At 31.6% G+C, this 22,777-nt stretch overlaps 2 protein-coding genes across 3 annotated transcripts in view; both read left to right on the top strand.

Moving 5' to 3' along the window:
• LOC145323956 (uncharacterized) overlaps positions 1 to 22,777 on the top strand; it is a 342,132-nt gene that overhangs the window by 66,946 nt on the left and 252,409 nt on the right. The gene's annotated exons all lie outside the window — the stretch shown is intronic.
• LOC145323951 (prolactin-releasing peptide receptor-like) overlaps positions 6,005 to 22,777 on the top strand; it is a 45,987-nt gene continuing 29,214 nt past the window's right edge. For both annotated transcript variants that reach the window (XM_080166565.1, XM_080166566.1), the window contains exons 1-6: positions 6,005 to 6,100; positions 9,059 to 9,212; positions 9,759 to 9,859; positions 11,151 to 11,179; positions 11,628 to 11,686; positions 13,700 to 13,762. In XM_080166565.1, the coding sequence (XP_080022691.1) occupies positions 9,060 to 9,212; positions 9,759 to 9,859; positions 11,151 to 11,179; positions 11,628 to 11,686; positions 13,700 to 13,762 (405 nt within the window). In that variant the 5' untranslated portion in view covers positions 6,005 to 6,100; position 9,059. The remainder of the gene's footprint in view (positions 6,101 to 9,058; positions 9,213 to 9,758; positions 9,860 to 11,150; positions 11,180 to 11,627; positions 11,687 to 13,699; positions 13,763 to 22,777) is intronic.

The following is a 22,777-nucleotide window of genomic DNA, read 5'->3' as shown; positions in this document are numbered from 1 at the left end:
CGTTTCATTCAATAATTGCAATATAGAGGAGGAACAATATTGTGTATTATAATTGGTGATGTACATCAAAGTATCGGCCATTGTCTTATCCCTTTAGATCCCTGCATATTCAGGGCTATGGAGCCAACATTTCTGCCAACATTTCCGTCAGTCTAATAAATTGTGACTATAGAGGCTTCTGTCCGTGGCATTCAAACACCAGGTTAGCAACTCAGGATAACTGAGAGAGCCAAATATCTCCTTTTAATTCTGTCCACAACATCCCCAGGTATTATGTTGTTTAACATCCATCAGACAACCAACTCTTTGATTGCACGACCTTTGTCTGGAATACCTAACTGTTTATAGTCATGAGTTGCGCATGTTCTGGGCACCTGACATAGCAGCAGAAGGAACAATTTTTATATTAAGAAAAAGTTATTTATTATTTAATAACTAAGATTAGATGATTAAGGAAAACATTTACTTTATTTTTGTTTTAATTACATTTAGCGCAAAATTACGATTTTTGCAATAATTTTTGGAAATGATTATCTTTCAATAATTAATATTTATTGATGTAATTGAATGGTATAAATCTTTAATGATTGTGTGGTAATACGGCAGCATACGGACGGGCATTTCACAGAGTTGCTACGCAGCGGCTTATCAAATAAAGCCTTCAGCGCAAATCCTATTATCACCATTTAACCCCTGCCCGCTGAGACCCCACAGGCAGCGGTCAGATTGGACTGGCTAAGAGGGGGAGGGACGCGGTCAGTTTACAACCCCGCGCCCCAGGCACTATTCTACCGGGAGGTGGTTACCTCCCCCTTTACTGCAGCTTACCCCACAAATGCCTACCGCCGCAGGGCTCCGCCCTTGTCTCCCCACACCCCCTTCAACCTAACCTATTGTTATCATCTATTTTTGTATATATAGTAATAACCCTATTGTAAATGTATTCAGTTTTAAATATATCTTTTAGTAGGAAATACTGCTATTCTTATTGGTAGAATTCTTTAAGGCTAGGGGCTCGTTTGGGATTCGAACTCGTGACAGTAAGCTGAAACGCTTCAGCTTACCACAGTTGTAATTACATTTTATTACCAGGGATCTAAAGGGATAAGACAATGGCCGATACATTTATGCACACCCTAAGTAATGATACACAAAATTACCCCTTCTTTAGGTTACAATTAATGGTTTAAAAAGTTTGAACACTTAGCTTAAAGAATTAACCTATTAGAATTTTTAAAAAGTCCTAAATGTTGTTAAGCATACGGCTAAAAAGTGCTATTTTTAAACTTTGGGGACTAGCTCAATGTCTCTCCCTCCCTGTTTTATTACAGAACATAGATTATTTTATGATTTTTTATTGTAATTATTTAGTGTTAGAATTCACATATAACAGAAGCCAGTGTTTATAGTGCCTGTAAAAATATGACGTCATAAGTATAAATGAACAATGAAAGGCTGATACACAAAATAAATTTCTAATGGAAGGCCAGTATACATATAATTGACCAATGGTAGGCCAGTATAACGTCATTTTTAAATTCACTATAAAAAGCTTCCTGTAACACTAAAATATGGACAATCACTTATAACAGAAGCAAAGGTTTAAAAAATTAAAAGGTACACTTTTAGAAACAATTATATATTTAATCCCCTAAATCTGTTAAAATATGTTAATCTGTTATTTTAAATATGAACTTAAGATTTAAATAACATTGTGCATTTTAAATCTATTTGTGCTTTTTAGTCACTATTATAAGTCAGAGAGAAGGGAGAATGGGCTGTTTATTATGCTGGTCCCCAAAGTTTTATATTTCTTTTTCGTTGGCTTAACAACTTTGGGGACTAATCAATTTTGATTGGTTGGTTCTTTTGGTTAAGTGTCCGATCATTTCAACCACTAATTATAATCTACAGAAGTGGTAATTTGGTGTTTCATCATTGGTTATGTACATCAATTTATCGGCCATTGTCTTATCCCTGATTATAAGTGGAATTATTAAACAACTACTATATCTTTTAAGCGGATTTAAAAACATTGCAAAGAAACAAGGAAGACAACATCCATAAGTAGAAAAGCATAAAAAAGTCATGGAATTGACAAACGGACAAATAAAGTATAGAGCAGATTTTCAATTGTCATAGCAATGAAAAGAAAAGAGGGAACAAACTCAAGCTCGAAGAAAATCACAAAACCTTTAAAAAATAAGATTTATGATTTTTGAAGTATGACCGACGTACTAACGGACAAAACAAAGTATAAACTAGATGCGCATATGTAATTTAAAATTCACTAAAAAATTCAGATGTCTATCTTCAAAAGCAGCCGAGAAATTTCTCCTAAGGTGTTACAGCGTGTCTGACGGACAGGCAAAGTGAATTATAGATTAGCCTCGTACTGTACAGGACAGACATACATACCAACAGCACTTTTTAGTAATAGCTGATTTACCTTAAATATTTTATCAATATATGAAATCTCGGAAAATATTGTTGAAAAATGTATTTTGTGTTTGTTATATCTGTAATAAAAAAAGTTGGCTTATGTTGGGTATTTCTATATGATACCATTAGGGCTTCAAAAGAAATAAACATCTTCCATCTAGTCTCTATATGAGAGAGAGAAAGGAGACAATGTGCTGTTTATTACACTAGTACCCAAAGTTTTATGTAACGTTTTCTTATTTGTTGGCTTATTTGTTTGGGGACTTTTAATGAATTTTGATGGTTAGTTTAGTAAGTTGAGTGTTCAAACGTTACAACCACTAATCTTATGCTACAGAAGGGGTAATTTTTAATATCATCATTAGGGATGTACATTAATGTATCGGCCATTGTCTTATCGCTGTAGAACCTTGCTTTACTAAGCCTTTTAAGAATAATAATGTACAATTGGTTACTATATTATTTTTATTGACAGAAAAGTCAAGATATTGACTGTTGCTTTTATCCTTTCAGCTTATGACTATTGATAAATTGACGTACAGGACAATAAATAGAGTTGCTACGCTACACAAAATAATTAGCTCATATAATTGGGAAAGAACAAAACAGTAAATGCTATAATAAATTTTCATATTCATAGAGATATAATAATGTTAACATTTTCTCTATTTACTATTTTATTATCCTTGACGTGGAAAGACAATGGCCGATAAATTGATGTACATCCCAAATAATTTTTCACAAAATTACCCTTACAAAATTACAATTAGTGGTTGAAAAGATTTTACAACTTTATAAATCAACCAATTAAAAAGTCCCCAAAGTTAAGAAGAATGATTATAAAACTTTGGGGACTAGTGTAATAAACAACCCAATTTCCCCCCTTCCTCAACTCCCTACGAACAAGTACTGCTAGGTATGCTATCAAGTAAGAACTAAACGATTAGGTTATAAAAAAATGAAAATGGGAGGGGTTCATTTTATACATATGATTCCAACAGAATTTCTGCATATTCTTATTTCTCTTGTTTTAGCTAAATTTATATTCCTTTACTTCTTTTCAGCTTCAAGCTATTTGGCATTTTATGAATAGTTTTCTAGGCTAATTAATTGTAATTGGGTGGATCGACCTTATAAAGCATCACATGAAAGATATGGAGGTATACCCAACATTTTGAAATAAAATTTTGTTAGTATTTCGTTTGTTTCTTTATTACTTTAAGTCAGATTAGGTTACAATACATTGAATACTGTTTTGTCGCACAGGGGTTAGGCATTTGAAAAAAAACTACAACCCCCCTGTATTTTCAAGCTCATATGTTAATAGATGGCATTCATGTAAATCTAATGTATGGCCGTGGCCTCTACAGTCCGTCACTTTATACATTTTTAAGGAAAAGGCCTCTGCGTAATACTAACTAAAAAAGTCTAGATCCTACAGTTTATCTTCTATTTTCTATATCATTTTTGCTTACGCTACTGGTCTAATCATGGATATAATCAAACTTGTCAAATTCTGTAAATAAATCTATTAATATATTCTTATTATAATATTCTATGAATCTATTTATTATTATCTATTGTCTATTGAAGAGCCTATCAGTAAAACAAACAAACCTTGTCACAAAATATTACATTTTAAACTTTATACCTAACAACTAGACTAGCGAATGTCTGTTTTATTGCTATGATTCATATTAGCGCTGCTAGTAACGCAGCTACTATATAATTAGGTTATGTCTATACGTCAATCCTAATGTTTTTACATTCATTAAAAATCTATTGCTTTTTTGCTTTAGACATAGACTTCAAAGGATGGAGGGTAAAGTGGTGTTATCCCCTTTAAATTTTGTAACCCCTCATTTTACCCCCCTTAATTTTCATTCATTATTATTTTGTTTTAATCTTAACTGTAATTAGAATTAGATTTTCAACTTAGACCCCATTCGAAAGTTTTTTTTTTGCTGCTGCTTTGTTTAGCACACAACTTTTAGAATCCTTATGAGTATGCAAGGACGTCCAAGCTTTTTTTTGAGGAGAATAATAATCTTGAGAAGTTTATTTACATGGGGGGGGGGGGGGGGGTTGTTGCCCCATTGGATGACCCTGTGGGTAGCAACTAAAAAAGAAAAAGATATTAGATAAAAGGTACAATACAAATATTCCTTAAAATTAAACAGACAAATCATTTGGAGAGCATCTTTGCTCCATACTTAAAAATGTCAAGAAGGAAGGGAAAGGAAACAATAAGCTGATCCACAGAGTGTTATAATAACGTTTTCTTATTCGTTGGTTTAACAACTGTTAGGACTTTTAATGAATTTTGATTGGTTGGTTCATTGATATAAGTGTCCAAACTACTAATTGGGGATGTACATTTATCGCCAATGTCTTATCCCTATAGATTCTTGTAATGTGTTGACAATGTTGTTAAAGAGATAAACATAGTTTTTATTTTGATAACTTAATCAAACAAATTTGACAACGTCCAGGGAGGGAGGGAGGGGACATTGGATGTACATAGACTAGTAACCAAAGTTTTATAACACTCTTTTCTGATTCGTAAGCTCAAAAACTTGTTCTAAATGGTTGGTTCTAACTTTTCGACAAATAATTTAATTCTACAGAAGGGGTCAATTCTGTTTATCATCAATAGAAATGTATATAAAAATTATCAGAAATATACATCATTTTATTGTCTTATCCCTTAAGATCCCTGACGACAATGTCAGATTATGTATTTAAGAATAAACAATATTTAATTAGAATTAACAGTTTAATTTTGTCTTCTTTCCATGTTTGGGAAAAATAATAATTATTTATCGCATCGTATTATAGACAGCTTTCCGCGGATAGGAAAATTAAGAATATAAGATTAAAACCAGTTTTGTTTATCCCCGAGAGGCTAAATGCGCAGGCTAGCAAAACTATCATTAATTTTATGATTTTTAGTTTGATGTTTGTGGAAAATTATCTTTAATACGATGCTATACATGATTTTAAAGTTTGGCTGAGAACCGGTTCTAATCTTGCGGATATTAACCAGTTTCGTAGCAAATACTTGAAAATAGTATTATCCTCTTTTATTTATTTTTATTTAAAAATGATTGTTAAAATTTCAACTCCGAAAAATTTATTCGGATTTGTGACAAAAAACTTTTTAATATCATGACTTTGCTCAAAATCTTCTCTGTAAATATTTGCAATACATTTTATCAAACTAACATCTGTATCATAAAAATAAATCATGATTTTTTATTTCAGAAAACATAAAAAATACAATTGTTAATAAAAAAATGTTAAAAATGTATCTTGTTGGCTTTGAGATTTTAGTTTAATGTTGTTGTAAAGCCACACAGGGAGGGAGGGGACATTGGCCTGTTTATTACACCAGTCCTTAAAGTTTACATTCGTTGATTATCAATTTTGGGGACTTTTATTTGAATTTTGATTGGTTGGTTAATTGAGTTCAGTGTTCAAAAGTTTCTTCCTCGAAGAAGATATAATTTTGTGTTTCATCATTGGGAATGTACATTGATTTATCGGCCATTGTCCTATCCCTTTAGATCCCTGGAAGCCACATTAGTAGATATACATCTGTCAGCGAGTAATTAGAAACAAACAATCAGTGCTGCTGCAGACAATTTTCTTTGACCAGGTAATGGATTTATTAAATCATGGACACGACACCATAAAAAGTCAAAATATTATAACTAGCATAGCTACTTTACAGATAGAAAATGTCCGTCTAACTGTAAATAAGAAAATACGTTAGGAAGAACAATCATACATAATATCTAATTACACCTACTTAAATTTTATAAACTATATTTTTAGTAGCGAAGCTACTCTATAATTTGAAATGTCCGTCTGTCCGTATGTCCGTCTGTCCGTATGTCCGTATGTCCGTATGTCCGTCTGTCCGTCTGTCCGTCTGTCCGTATGTCCGTCTGTCCGTCTGTCCGTATGTCCGTCTTAGTTTGGGGGAAACGTGATTTTCTCGGCTCCTATGAAAGATAAAAGGCTGAAATTTTTTGACAACATTTCTATTATTAAGGAGCACAATTAACTATAAAACATCGATGGCGGTCGGACCGCTTTTTAGCAGGTTTTAGGCTATTTTTGTATTTTTCACATTTTTCTCCATATCTTTGGTGTTTATGGTCCGATTTCCAAAATTTTTTCAGTTATAGATATCAAAATTGAATTTCCTGTTGTTTAAAGAAAACAACTATAACGGTCAGACTGCTTTTAAGCAGGTTTTAGGCTATTTTTGTATTTTTCACATTTTTCTCCATACCTTTGGTGTTTATGGTACGATTTCCAATTTTTTTCCGTTATAGATATCAAAATTAAATTTCCTGTCGTTTAAAGAAAACAACCATGACGGTCGGAATGCCTTTTTGCAGGTTTTTGGCTATTTTTAAATTTTTCCCTTATTTTTCATATCTCTGATGTATATAGTCCAATTTTCCAAATTCTTTAGGTAAGATAAAAAAATTAAATTTCCTGTCGTTTTAAAAATACAACCATGGGGGTCAGACTGCCTTTAAGCAGGTTTTTGGCTATTTTTATATGTTTTACATATTTCCCCATATCTTTGTTGTTTTTGGTCCAATTTTAAAACTTGTTTATGTTCAATTAATAGTTCTAGAAGTTTAACCATTAATTGTCTAATGAACATTACATTTACTGAATATGAAAAAAGCATTTATTTTTAAACTATTTATTACACTTTATTGTTTTGTTTAATAAAAAAATTGACCTTGTGGTTAATGATCTTATATAAATCCTATTATATACAGTTTTAATGTTTTGTCTTGTTTGTCGGTAAAGATCTTGCCAACTACTAAACCAATTATGTCTCCATTTTAGAAAAGCTTTACATAGGTCTAGAGGTAGGATTAAGGCTTTTTTATTTTCATATTTTATACTAGGGGTGCATTAGCTAGAATAGATAAAAAAATATAACATCCAATAATTATTATTCTAATGGACAGGTGAACACTTAGTTTAAATACCTGGATACTGAAAATACTGATTGACAAAGATAAATATGTAAAAAAGAGTGGGTCGATTTTAAAGCGATAATACAATTGCTTTCAAAATTTACAACATTATTTAAGAAATAAAGAAATAAAAAATATTTTCGACCATGCATCTAAAAATTTAGATTCTTGGGGGTGAGGGAAGTATATCCTTATTCACCTCTCCGAATTCGTCTCGAAGAGTAAAATAAAATAAGAAAAATTATTGATCAAAGCCAGAGAAATCTACAATTTTCATTAAAAACCAACAGTTTTGCAAAAATGATCCTGACTTTACTTTAGGATTTATCTGTAATAATATAAGTTATTGTATTTCAAAATAAAAAAAATCAGGCTTTAACTGGTGTAAAAAGGAATGTAAACAAAAAAAACTTTCTAAAAAAACTATTTAATTTTTTAAAAATTTGCATAAAACCCATCATATTGCATTTTTTTCCATTTTTATCACATTACTAAACCTTTTTTAATTGAAATAATAGGATCTAAATTTTTAATATTTAAGGATTACTCTATGATGTAGGTGTTTTATTTATACCATGATATCTATTTTTAAGAAATTTCTGCACCATTTATAATGTTGCTATGTTAGGGATTTATACTTCATGATAAAGCATTTATTTTCTTTGTCTGTTTAATCTTGTTTAATTTATTTTGTTCAAAAACAGCATTTCTATATGCAACCGCTATTGATTCTATTCGGAATAGAACCCCCAATCCCATAGGGCTGGGGGTCAGGTTTTTTTTAGTAGCGAAGCTACTCTATAATTCGAAATGTCCGTCCGTCCTTCCGACTGTTCGTCTGAGACAATATGGGGGAAACGTGTTTTCTCTGCCCCTTTAAAAGATAGACAGCTGAAATTTTTAGTGAAGATTCTTATAACATATGTCCATCTAATCTATACATTGTTTTGTCCATCCGTCTGTTATTTGGGGTGCTAGATCGATTCCTACATTTTCATATTTTCCTGATTTTCTCAACTCATTTTTAAGATAATGGGCTGAAATTTTCAGGGATTGCTTAAATTTACATTCTACATATTTTCCTTAAGTTTTCTATTAATAGGGGTGCTAGATCGATTCCTAGATTTGTAGGTTTTCTATTGTTTTCTCGATCCCTATTCAGGATTTGCGGCTAAAACTATTAGGGATTGAATATGCTTATATTCTAAATTTTTTTATCAAGTTTCATTAAGATTTGTCTAGGTATAAATTGCGGTGCTAGATTTTTTAATTTTCATGATCTTTAAGGTTGCGTGATTTTAAAGGTTTTCTGATTTCCCTATTTCATCAACATTAATGTTTATTGTATGACACTGCTTTATAGTACTTTTTCCTGATATATATTCATAATTTTTGAGCTTCGCTACTTATGGATGCTGTCATCCTTGTTTTCCTAATGCCTAACCCCTGTCGTGGGCCTTTACCCTGATGGGCCTATTCCTGAGATGACCTAATCTTGCAGGATAACTCTGTAACCATTATAACCTAACCTATAAAGTTATCATTTTAATATTCGCGGAAAGCTGTCTCTGATACTATGAGAAAAATAACTATATTTTAATTTGTAGAATGGATGAAATCCTGGTGGACTGTCTGGAGTCCAACTCTTACCTGGAGGACTGGAACTCTAGTAATTCTAGTAATTCTGGAGGAAATGTGAGCTTGCCTGCAAATTGTACCCCTACGGAGCGGGATCCGGACGATTTTTTATATGAACCACCGGTAAGTTGGAGGGAGGGCATTTACAGTAGCCATTAAAAAACTTTTTTTTCCTTAGAATGGACGAACTAAAAGAAGTTTTAGTTATAGAGTTGAAGCAACTCTATAAAATATAAAATTCTAAATAATTAATCTAAAATTCGATAATCTTTTAATAATCAATCACAATACTTAAAAAATAGTGTTTTCCCTCAAAGTTTCTAGCAGAGCACATGATTCCCCCCATATTCTAGGATAGATTAAATTAAAAGAGGGTAGTTGTTCGTGTGTTAGTGTTTTAACAAAGATTAGGTTAGGTTATATTGAGGACAGGGTAACCCCGAAGGGTTAGGGCCCCCTGCAGGTAGAAGATATAAGGCCTATAAAAAAGGACGTCTTACTGATCTACCATTGGTCAATTAAAATTTAAACTAACCCGGCTATTAGTAATTTAGTCTGTTTTTTAGCCTGTCATTGGTCATTTATATTATATGACGTCATTTTTAAAGGTATTATGGACAGATTCAATAGGATATTGAGGGAAAGCACAATAAAATTTTCGTTTTCTAGATTGGAATAACAGTTCTGCTGTCCATGTTTTATGGTCTAATATCTCTGGTTTCTGTGTTTGGAAATGCTACAGTCATTTTTATTGTTGTTACCAGTAGAAGGTAATTTTTATAAGCGAAGCTTTTCTATAATTTAGATAGGTCCGTCCGTACGTCCGGGAAGATTAGTTTTTTTCGTTAATTTTGACATGTTAGAATTGCATTATCGATTTTAAACTTTGCATGATGATTCCTATGACAGTTAGGTACGAAGTTGAAAGCGTAGCAACTCTATAATCGTTACCAGAAAGTCCGTACGTCCATTTAAAACGTACTGTGTCTATGTGTTATGGTTTAATATCACTGGTTTCTGTATTTGGAAATGCTACAGTTATCTCATATTGTCACAAGTAGAAGGTAATTTTTAAAGCGAAGCTTTTTTTTCATTAGGATCGCGTCTGTACGTCCGAAACGATTAGCTCTTTTCGTTAATTTAGACATGTTAGAATTGTCCTATCAATTTTAAACTTTGCATGATGATTTCTATAACAGTTATTTACGATCTAGAGAAAGCGTAGCAACTCTATGAACTTTAAAAGGAAGATCGAACGTCCATTTAAAACGTGTTGATTTTTAACCTTTCTGTCAACAATTTTTTTGTTTTAAGAGCTTCGCTTTTAAGGATGTTGTCATCCTTGTTAGTAGAATGGCTATTTGTCTGTAAACAGATTTATAGTGTCTTGCTTAAATTAAACATATATAACATTGACAGAAAATAATTGGCTTAAGGCATTTTTTGTAAGGAATAAATGATTTTTACATGCATAGCAACACTTTGGTTCCATTAAAAAAAATCATGTATTTACAATCTAAATCTAGTAATGTATAATCTAATTATATGTGTGTACCACCTCTACTAATGTAATATAATCAATTGTGATTATAATTATAACTAACTAATATTATATCTACAATGAGAGCTAACCTAATTATAATTAGTATCTATCATATAAAGCTAAGCTTTAGAATGTTTATAGTCAACTAAAATATCTGAAACAGCTTAAATATTAAGGCTTTAAAAGTTTAAGCATAGTTTCGCTTTTTCCGTATAAATCAGTTATCTTAAGAGATAAGATATTTAACGATATATCTATAAACATCCCCAATGATTATAGACGAAATTACCCATTCAGTAGACTAAAATTATTAGTAGAAAAGTTTGGAAACTACTATTTTGAAACCAACTATAAGATATAAAAATTAGGGTACTATAGTGTAATTACTTAGCAATGACCTCTCCCTCCCTGGCTAAAATAAACAAGACTTTAGAGTAACTTTGTTAGTTTTTGTTCAAATTTATCTCAGAAGTAAATGCCAATTCAAGTTTTCAAATAAAAGTTTTTTTTTTTTTTAGGATGCAATCTGTTACAAATTTCTTTATAGGTGAGATTTTAATTTTTAATATTTAGAGTACCCTTATAATAAAGTAAAGGATGACTGTCTGTTTGTTTGTTTGTACCGAAGGATCTTGCTAACCGCTGAACCGATATTGTATTCCTTTACAATGTAGCTTTTCATAATAAGTCCTGCGAAGGTTATAACTTTTTGGGGGAGGATACCACCACATTTCCAAGAGAAATCACCCCCTAAAAAAATTACCCCATCCATAATTTCTTTCTTTTTAAAACTAGAATTTAAAATTGGGGGTGCGACTACCACCTTCTTCAAGCGCCCCAAGACACCTCTAGGGGCATAGCCGCTTGTTTATTGTTAAAGTACAATATTTTTAGGTAATCTTATGTATATTATGTCTACTTTTAGACGAAAAAAAAAGAAAAATATATTTTCTTGGCTACAACCAATAAATCAAAAATATTTGTATTATTTTTAGCAAACCTGGCTTTAGCTGATGTGATTATTGGGCTTTTCTCCATTCCTTTCAGATTCCAGGTATGGTGTATATACAGGTTTTTACCCAGGGAGGGAGGGGACATTGGGTTGTTTATTACACTAGTCCCTAAAGTCTTATAATAACGTTTTATTATTCGTTGGCTTAACAACTTTGGAGACTTTTATTTGATTTTGATTGGTTAGTTTATTAAGTTTAATGTCCAAACGTTTCGACCACTAATTGTAATCTTCAGAAGGGGCAATATTGAGTATCATAATTGGGAATGTACATAAATTTATCGCCCATTGTCTTATCCCTTTAGATTCCATCTATGCTATATACAGTTTTTACAATATTATTATTATTTTTTTTTCTAAGAATGATATAGATTTTTATTTTATAAATAAGATTATTTTCATTAATTACTGTTAAGGGTAAGTGAGATATTTCAAGCAATAAGACATACTTTTATCCTCTGCCCCTTAAGAGGCAGCTCCATATAAAGTTCTAACCCTGGGGACTCTTCTTACCTTAACTTAGCCCAACATAACCTAAAATAAGAATCAAAAAAAGATCGAAGGGGGTTGCATAAATTCTTCAACCATCCAATGATTAAGAATAACAATTTCTAGAAAAAAGCTTAAATGTATTCAAGTCTCTCAATAAAATTCCAAAATAATCCTTTAGAAGAAACCATATTTAAATAAAAATACTACGCGAAATAGATCTTTTTTCAATTTGTTTTTCCTTAAAATTTTATTGATTTGCAAATCTATTCAATTTTTTGTTAAGAGACTATTTTAGTTAATCCAAATACTAAGAAATATTATTTTTCCTTAAACTTCTTTGGTTTTGTAAATTTACAGAAAGCTTTAAATTTCAAGGAGTCTTTTGAACAGAATATTAAAGTTAATCCAAATATTACAAAATAAATATTTTTTCTATTTTTTCCCCTTAAAATATTATTTTTTTTGCAAATTTATTCTATATAAGATTTAAATGAAAATATTTCTTTAAGTTTTTTTTTTCTGTACGATAATATAATTTCAATAATCTAATGCAAAATTGAATGTTTTCTTTTGAGTTTAAAATTGAATAGGTTCTTAATGTAAACATTAAATTATTTTTCTATAGATGAGTAGGTACTTTTTAATATTTAATAACTTCAGATTTAGAAAATACTAGGATGATTTACAAGAAAAGAAGCGAAACTTACTTGAAACAAGTTGAAAAATTGTTAGAACAAAGTAGGGATCTAAAGGGATAAGACAATGGCTGATAAATTGATGTACATCTCCAATGATGATACACAAAATTAACCCTTCTGTGGATTTCAATTAGTGGTTGAAACAAAGTTGTTATGTGGTAGGGTGAAGTAGGGTGAAGTGGTTCAACCCCTAGTTCGGCCCCTAGCCTTAAGGATTCTATCAATAAAGTACTACAAGTAGTTACTGTTTGAATGTTATATTTGAACTGACTATATACAACAAGTTAATAGCTTTATATACAAACAGATTACAATAATGGGTTAGGTAGAAAATGGGTGTAGAGAAGATGGGGGAGCCTCAGCCAGGTGAATAGTAGATGGGTAGGCTCCGGTAGGGGGAAAGGTAGACGTCCCCCGGAAAAGGGTAGGTTACTGGAACATGCAGGGGGGAGGGGCAACTCCCTCCCCATATCAGCGGGTGATAAGTTGACCGCTTTCTTTGATGGTCAAACAATGGCAGAATGGGTTGGCTAGAATTGTGATAAAGAGGAGATTAACGTCTGGGTGTTATCGGCAGTCCCGGAGCATAGCATGCTCTAGGAAATGACAATCTGTCTGTCCGACTACCACAGTTACACTCAACCAATTACAATTCACTAAAGTCCCCAAAGTTGTTAAGCCAACATATAAGAAAACGTTATTATATAACTTTGGGGACTTGTGCAATAAACAACCCATTGTCCCATCCCTCTTTGCTCCCAAACAGAGAAATCGAACAGATGGACGAACAAAATGAGAAGATACGCTTTGAGTAAATAAAAGGTACAAATTGATGAAAGAAATTTAATAAGATTTTTGTTTACAGGCTGCTCTACTTCAAAGATGGAATCTGCCAAATTTTATGTGTCCTTTCAGTCCTTTCTTTGAGGTTAGTACATACAGTAATTATTGCTCAGGGATCTAAATAGATAAGACAATGGCTGATAAATTGATTTACATCCCCAATGATGATACCCAAAATTACCCCTTTTTGTAGATTAAAATTTGTGGTTGAAACGTTGGAACACTCATCTAAAACCAACCAATCAAAATTCACAGAAAGACCCCAAAGTTGTTAAGCCAATGAATAAGAAAACGTTGGGGACAAGTGTAATAAATTGCCCATTGTCCCCTATCTCTCTGATTCTTTTTAGTGTTACTTTGTTTGCCCTACCGTTTACTGTAAGTCCTAACTGTACATAATATTGGTAATTAGTTGAGCTTTTTTTGGGTCAAGGTATTTTTGATGTCATTTTCTAGCTTAGCATTTATAAGAACAACTTTAAACGTCTTTAACGCGGTTTGAGGGGATGCGTATTAAGCAATATTCTGTGGTTAAGAGTTATTCGTTTTATTTAGCTGCTAAAATTTAAACAATAAGAATCCATTATGAAATAATTAACGAACTCAGCTAGATGTAAAAGACGTTACCACCAACCACAATAAGAAAAGCTTTGCCTTTAAAGCTTACGTAATTTAAAAATCTTTGCAATTGAATATTAACTGAAAATTTCCTACATTTGTAAATTTTGTATCCCATTTTAAATGATAAAGTATCCATTTCAGTATTGTTAGACATACATACCAAATATTGTAAACCAATAAGTAAATATTTTCTTACGCATATTTCCTACTTTACTATAACGGCACGCGCAGAGGATTTTAACAGGGGGTAGCGCGAATCACATAAAGAATTATATCCAAGTCAAAAGTATATCTAGATGAATCAGTGTGATTTTTTAGGACAAAGAGGTCTGAATGTCAAATGATGAAAAAATATTGTTTTAGCATTTACCTATTAAGGTTTGTGTGGTTTTTACTTATTAGAAAATACACTAAGCTCGTAGAGGTCTTTTGGGGCACTTTAGGCAAGGGAGGGGGTAAAGAGACCCCTCCCCTAATTTTAGATTTTTTGTGTAAAGAATTTTTTTTTCTATGGGCTATTTTTCTTTAGAGAGTTGGAATCACTTTCCCAAAATTAGTTTTAAACCTTCCCTGGACCTATAAGAAGCTTCACTGTAAAGGAGACCCATATCTGTTCAGCGGTAATCGAGATTTATTTACACATCGGGGTATGAAAGGGGGGTGCATTTAATTCCCTGGGGGCGAAACAGTAAATAGACTTGGTGGGTGTGTGAACCCCCTTTTATCGCACGCCCTTGCAGTATATAATATTTTGTATATTTAAGAAAGTATTTTTTTTCATACACTGTAGTGCTTCTATAGCTATAACATCTGAAATATTCAACAAATACAATTATTTTTAACTGTGATACAAATAGATGTCATAGCCCTAAGTCAAGTTTAAGTAATTTAAAATTCTTATATTCATTTTCGTCTTTAATGTTTGTTTTCTGGCTTCGCTATAATTGAGTATAATTGTCCTTGTTAAAGCGAAGCCTTTCTATAATTAGGATAGCTCAATCCGTAACAGTAAGCTTTTTTCGTGTAACAAATTTTTAATCTGCATATTCAGTTTTTACACCCTACATGTGTTAATGTTCGTTTGTCCCACTGTTTTAGTGCTTCGCTTTTACTGATGTTGTCATCCATGTTGTTAGTTTAATGATTATGGTTAATTTATATTACCTAATTGTAAACAATATAAATTATTTCTTATATTTATTTAATGTTAATGAAACATTTACTAAAAAATCAAAAAAGGAATTTTAATTAATGAAGCTATATTATCAGGATGTCATTTAACAGACTTTAAATGATTAAACCATCCACAAAATAGCCTAAAACTAACACTAGTCTAAATCTAAGCTTCTCTGAAAATATTGGAATATCATTGGTATATCTTAAGAACACACAAAAAATTTGGATAAAATTGAATTTGTACTTTTAACTTTTCTTTGCTTTTTAAAATGTATATAATCCTGAAAATAGGATACGTATTCCACACAAATATAGCTTTTATAGCTTTATGATATTCAATATGTTTTAAAATATATAGTAGCAAATATGTATAATCCACAAGTAGCTCATAAATATAAAAGTATGAACAGTCGAGCAGATTAAAGAAAACAGCAAATAAAGGGAGAAAAGTTTAATTTTGTCCAACATTATAATAATATTTCCATTTATATATTAAGTAAGAAGGTTAAGTTATATGTATTATTACTCAGGGAGGGAGGGGACAATGGGCTGTTTATTACACAAGTCCCCAAAGTTTTATAATAACGTTTTCTTATTCGTTGCCTTAACAACTTTGGAGGCTTTGGATTAGTTGCTTCATTAAGTTGAGTGTCCAAACATTTAGACCTCTAATTCAAATTTCATAAGATGTAATTTTGTGTATCATTATTGAGAATGTACATCAATTTATGAGCCATTGTCTTATCCCTTTAGATCCCTGATTATTAGAAAGGTTAGCCCAGTTTTGTAATAATTCACCTTTATTTAACCCATTAAACCATAATCATAAGCAATATACTTTTTATTTTGTTTGAATGCTACTTAGTAGCCCCCCTAAATTGAAATCAATTTAAAGTTTGTTTCTTTGCAGGGATCTAAAGGGATAAGACAATGGCTGATAAATTGATATATAGCCCTAATAATGATACACAAAATTACCCCTTCTTTAGACTACAATTAGTATTCGGAATATTTGACACTCAACCTAATGAACCTATCAATTAAAACTCAGTAAAAGTCCCCAAAGTTGTTAAGCCAACGTATTAGAAAACATTATAAAACTTTGGGGACTAGTGTAATAAACAGCCCATTGTCCCCTCGCTCTAAGTAAAAAGGTTAATTTGACCTAATGGGAAAATATAAAAAAAACTTTATACATCATTAAAAACCCCATTAAAACATAATTAAGCTTAATTTAGATTATAAATTATTAACTGAACTAGCATAACAATAAAAATTTCCCAAATTTTTTACATAAAAATCGATAAAATCCATAAAACATGCTTGGTTGTGTATAGAATTCTAAATTTACTTGAATATCCAATTTACTTTTATGGCCGTTTAAGTTGTATATAAATACAAGTTTTCCGTTTTTCTGTACAACTTTAAATAAGAAAAAGAATGAAAAAATTCACAATGAGCTATACATAATATAAAGAAAATCTCCATTGCAATAATAAACAGATGGAGCTAGTTATGTATTTATAGAGATGATGCTCAAAAGTAAGATTAATTTTTCCAAAAAATCATATAAAGTAGTAAATTTTTCTGTCTAAAGCTATAGATTTCAATAACTGAACAGATTGAGTTCTTTTTTTGAGGGAAGAACTTTCTAGGGTCTGGGATGGTTTTCGGCTATTTTATTTTCAGAATCGAGCCTGAAAGTTTTTTGCTATTCTTCTATCCCCTTCATACCCCCTTTTGAACGACGCAAAAAATAAAGATGTAGAATTGATGACCATAATTTTAAAATAATAATTGTCACTTTGAACTCAACAAAATGTTTGACACAGTTTGAAAAGTTATGATTTTAAAAGTTTTGAAAATAAATTTGAAACTTATCATAATAAAATGAGAAGAAATTATGTTTTTAATGATAATCATTATGAAAAATAAACAGTATAATGTTATACAGTAAAGTTTACAATAGTTTTTATTATTTTCAACAAATATAATGAAGCGCTGGAAAGTGTCATGTGTGACGTAATAAAAATACGTCTAAATCCATCTCTTTTTTTAGGTGTTTTCTTTCCCACTTCTCCTCTCATCCCTCCTTTTTAGACGTGTTTTCATTACGTTACACAAAACACTTTCCAGCGATTATTGGACGATAAGTAGGCATAGTGACTGTGTGTTGGTCTTTTAAGCGTGTCTTTAAGTTTACTGACGTCATTCTAAATATGCACAGTATAAGTGCACAGAAAAATCCTTAGTTATAGAGAAATTACTTTTTTTATCATTTAAAAATTCAGTTGTGTTACAAAAAGCATAATAAACAATTGTTAGAAAAAATATTACAAATATTAAAGTGAAATAATAGAGGGGCAAGGAGTTTAATAACTGTATGTCCCCCAGCCCGTGCCGACTTTCAATTGGGTTTCAAAATCAGCCAATAGCGTCGGGAATATTAACGCAGCCAAGTAACTACAAAAAGAGCAGTCGTAAAAGGTCCCTATCACTGGAGCCAGGTAGTTGTCTGGGTCATACATTTATTGAATAAATTTATAGCATAGATGTATAAAGAGGCTACTACCTGGATCCCATTGTTAAGGACCTTTTTCGTCTGCTAGCAAATATTTTTCTGCTCCTTTGAAGCGACTGATGGTATTCCTGACGCTATTCGTTGATTTTTAAAGACTAAATTGAAAGTCGGCACAAGGTTCTTGGAAGGGGAAATACAGTTATTTAACCCCTTCCCTCTTTAGTGTTTTACTCTAATATTTATTGTACCAACAATAAAATTATGCTCCATTTATTTTTATTTCTTTTTTTGTCTTATGAATACATATGAACCTCAATTTTATAACTGGTATTTGTAACTTTATTTAGAAACTAAGCTACTTTATAGTTTTCTTTTGCTAAATCCTATATTTATAACGTACTTGCAGATCGCCTCTTGCATTTAGGCGCCTTGTCGTAGGCATAGGAAACCAAGAGCAGAAAAATAGAATAAAACCGTTCCAAGACCTACATATAAAAATAAAATAGCTTAAAACCCCCCTGGGTAATATTTGAAGCTTCCCTAAAAAGGAGAACTCAATCGGATGTGTGGATATCGAATTCTTAAGGTTTTTATTGTCTGAAGCTTAATATATCAATAGATATCAAGCCGTTTGGTTTTTCTTTTTTAAGGGAATCTTGGTCCCGAGATGGTTTTAGGCTATTTTATTTCAAGTCTTGGTATGTTTTTTTCTGTCCCCTTCTTGCCTTTCTGAATACTGATCTTCTAGATGCAGGGGGGGGGGGGGGGCGCAGCCTCTAGTAATTTCTACATTTCCCCTATTTAACTAATGGGATAAATTAATATTCATTGAATATGTTTTATATCTTGGAAGTTATCATCCTTGTTTGGTAAAAGTTTTTAGAATATGTAACAGTATTCAAGTTTTCAGTTATTCTTGAAAATTTGAAATTGAGCTATTTTTTTTCTCTAAAACTTTTGTTTCAACGTTAACCCGAAAAAACTTTCAAATTTAATATTGATATGTGGTTTTTGCAAGAAAAATTCATTGTTTAAAAAAAGGCAAATCGACGCTACTCTATAATCCGTTCATAATGTTTATAAGCTTAGCTCTATTTAAATTCCCATATTTAATAGTTCAACGAATTTAAAAAATAACATTATGAATATACAATCTTGATATAATTGCATCACTAAAGATTAACAGCTAAATATATTCTATTTAAATTTTAGTTATTCCTATTCTACTGTTTTTAAAATCGAAGCTTTTCTATAATTAGGGTCGGTCCGTCCGTACGTCTGAGATGGATAGCTTTTTTCATTAATTTAGGCATGTTAAAATTGTCCTATCGATTTCAAATTTTGCTTGGTGGTTCCTGCAGTAGTTAGGTACGATTTAGAAAGCGTAGCAACTCTATAATCATTATCAGAAAGTCTGTACGTCCATTTTAAACATGTTGATTTTTAAAACATTTTTAGCAACTAATTTTTAAGTGATCTAATCATCCGATTGTTCTGATTTTTAGTATACTGATTCCTAGGACAACAAAGTACAATATTATAAGCAAAGCAACTCTATAATCAAGTTCTTAAAATGTAAGTATGTCCATAACCATATATATCCTGTATCAAGAAGTTTTTCAACAAATTTACTCACAATTTTGCTTTGACATTTATTCATTTATATTCTGATTTTTCAGTTTTGACACTATACAAGTGCCAATGTCCGTTTGTCCTACTGTTTCAGGGCTTCGCTTTTATGGATGTTGTCATCCTTGTCTTTAGTAATGAGGAAGCTTATAGTGCCTATGAAAATGTCGTCTTACAATAGAAATGATAGGCAAGTATACATTTTATCTTTGGTCAATTATAATGTATACATACAAAAAAATTAATTACAAACGAATAAGAAAACTTTGAGGACTAGTGAAATAAAAAGCCCAAGGTCCCCTCCCTCCTTGTATATTCTTTATATATAGATATATGATATGACACACATATATATATATATAATTGAAATATGTCTCTAAATTATGAAATCTGTCAACACAGAGAAAAATATATTCAATTTTTTGAAACGCAGTGACAAAAAAATCAACAGAAGGGGTAATTTTGTGTATCATCCTGGGGGATGTACATCAATTTATCGGCCATTGTCTTATCTCCCTGGAGAATTGTGGCCAATTGCCCCCAGGAGATAAAGTATTTATGTGACATTTGTAAAGTCTTTAACACCAGGGATCTAAAGGGATAAGACAATAGTCGATACATTGAAATACGTCCCCAATAATGATACTCAAAATTACCCCTCTGTATAGTACAATTAGAGGTCGAAATTAGAGGTTGGACACTCAAGTCCCCGGACCCCAAGGTTGATAAGCACATAAATAAGAAAACATTATTATAAGACTTTGGGGACTAGTGTAATCAACAATCCAATGTCCCTTCCCTCCCTGCATTTGTGAAGTATTTAACCCAACTTTAGCACGCACGCAAAACATATTTTCTTTTTTTACTAGCATTGTTTATTTGTGTGTGTGTGTTTGTGTGTGTGTATGTGTGTTTGTGGGTACTAGATAGTTGCTAGGTATTCTATAGCTTACTATTTTTAGGTTAAACAATCATTTTATTTAAGTATTTTTTCTCTTTAGGAAAAATTCATTAAGGAAGAAAGTTTCTTAACCTAAATCGTGATTTCTTTTGTTTTGAAAAGCTATTTAGTGTTATTTAAGTTTTACTATGACCCTAGCATCTAGAAACTCTATGAAGACAGAGAGGGCCTAGAAAAATAGCTTAAAACCATCATAATATTTAAATCAGAAAATGAAGTAGCCTAAAATTATATCAGGGCTTGTATGAAGCCTTCCTAAAATAGAGAATCCAATCGGATCAGGTAGTCATTGAGATCTAAAGCTTCAGAGAAAAAAATCCTACTACTTTATAGGGTTACAGAAAGGGATACATCATAGGTTGAATAAATCTGAGAACTTATCTTTATGAAACTTTGCACAAAATTGTCTTAGATTTTGAATACTAAAATGCTATGGGTGTCATAGAAATACAGTTATTTTAAGCACCTTGCCCTACGTTGCAGAAATCTAAAGGGATAAGACAATGGCCGATAAATTTATGAACATCCCAATGATGATACTCAAAATTACCCGTACTGTAGATTACAACTAATAGTTGAAACGTTTGGACACTGCACTTAATCAACCAATATTCAATAAAAGTCCCCTAAGTTGTCAAGCCAACGAATAAGAAAAAGTTATTATAAAACTTTGGGGACTAGTGTATTAAACAGCCCATTGTCCCCTTCCTCCCTGCCTAGCCCACCTGTCAGAAAGCTATTTGCCGTGCCTCTTTACGAGGCAATCAAAATTAGTTTACGCAATCTTGACCTTAAAACACAATTCTTTTAATCATATCTAGCTTCTGTGCCTAGACTTATAAATGAATAAAAGCCTAAAATCATCCCAAGACCTGGAAGAAGATTCGCTGTAGAGGAGAACCATATAGGTTCAGTGCTTAGCGAAGTCCTTTTGTACAAATAGACAGACAAACAGACAGACAGACAGAGATACATACATATATACAGACAGACAAACAAACATCCTGTTACTTTATTATAGGAATGTATTGTACAATGTAAGATCTAATTAAAGTTAATAGACAAATTATGTTTTTATCTTATCTAAATCTTAATTAAGAAAGCTATTTATATGTTAATTAATTGAAAACAACAGTAGAAATATATTTTTCCACAAAACAGAAGCACATAAAGATTCCTTTTTAAACGCGAAGCTTTTCTATAATTAGAGTCGGTCCTTCCGTTCGGAACAGTTATTTTTCGTTAATTTAGACATGATAGAATTGTCCTATCTATTTCAAACTATGCATGATGATTATTTTAATAGTTATGTACGATTTAGGAAGCATAGCAACTCTATAATCGTTATTAGAACGTTCGCATTTCCATTAAAAATATGTAGCTTTTTAACCTTTTTAATGACAACTTTATATGTGATATAATTATCTGCTTTTTCAGTTCTGACACTCAACAAGCGTTATGTTGGTTTGTCTATAGCTTCGGTTGTATGGATGTTGTAGTCCTTGCTTGTTTTGATTTTTATTTGTTAATACTGTAAATTTAAGAATTCTTTAAAATAGTTCTACATATTTGACATGACAAGGCTATTGTTATAAATAAGAATGAATTATCTTTTAAATTCGTTTTATCTATAATACAAAGTAGCTTGATGTCTGTCCGTCTGTCCCTTAAGATCTCGGTAACTACTGAACCGATCGGATTCTACTCTTCAGTGTATTTACCTATTGGTCCTGTGGTGGTCCTAAGCTATTTTCTTGGGGGGTAGACACCCCCACCCTCCCCCCAAAAAATGAAAATTTCCCAATCCCCCTCAAAAAAAAATTAGTGGGCAGCACCAGCATTTCTTTTTTATTTTTAAAATTTTTTTTTAAATTACCTCATTGGACAAAGCCCTTAGAGGCTAGGGGCGAAGCCTATAGTGCATTATTTGTCAATTAGGAATTGATTTAAGGTAGGGGTCTTTTTTTGTAAATGCCCTTTAACTCAGCTTAAAGCCGGCTGAAGGTGTGGCTGAGGTATGTTATTTAGCAATGAATCTCGTTATTTCTTATGATTTCAGAAAAATTTTACATAGATAAGTGAATGGTTTAAGGCTATTTCATCTTTTAATTTAGGTGATGGGATGATTCTAGGGGCGCAGCTGCAAGCATCGTTAAAAATATTTATGTTTATGTATTGTTAAAATACAATTA

The sequence above is a fragment of the Acartia tonsa genome, chromosome 7, assembly GCF_053477335.1.
Source record: "Acartia tonsa isolate MP-2025a chromosome 7, ASM5347733v1, whole genome shotgun sequence".
Classification (NCBI taxonomy): domain Eukaryota; kingdom Metazoa; phylum Arthropoda; class Copepoda; order Calanoida; family Acartiidae; genus Acartia; species Acartia tonsa.
Note: the sequence above shows the minus strand (reverse complement) of the source record. Positions and strands in the feature narration are given on the sequence as shown.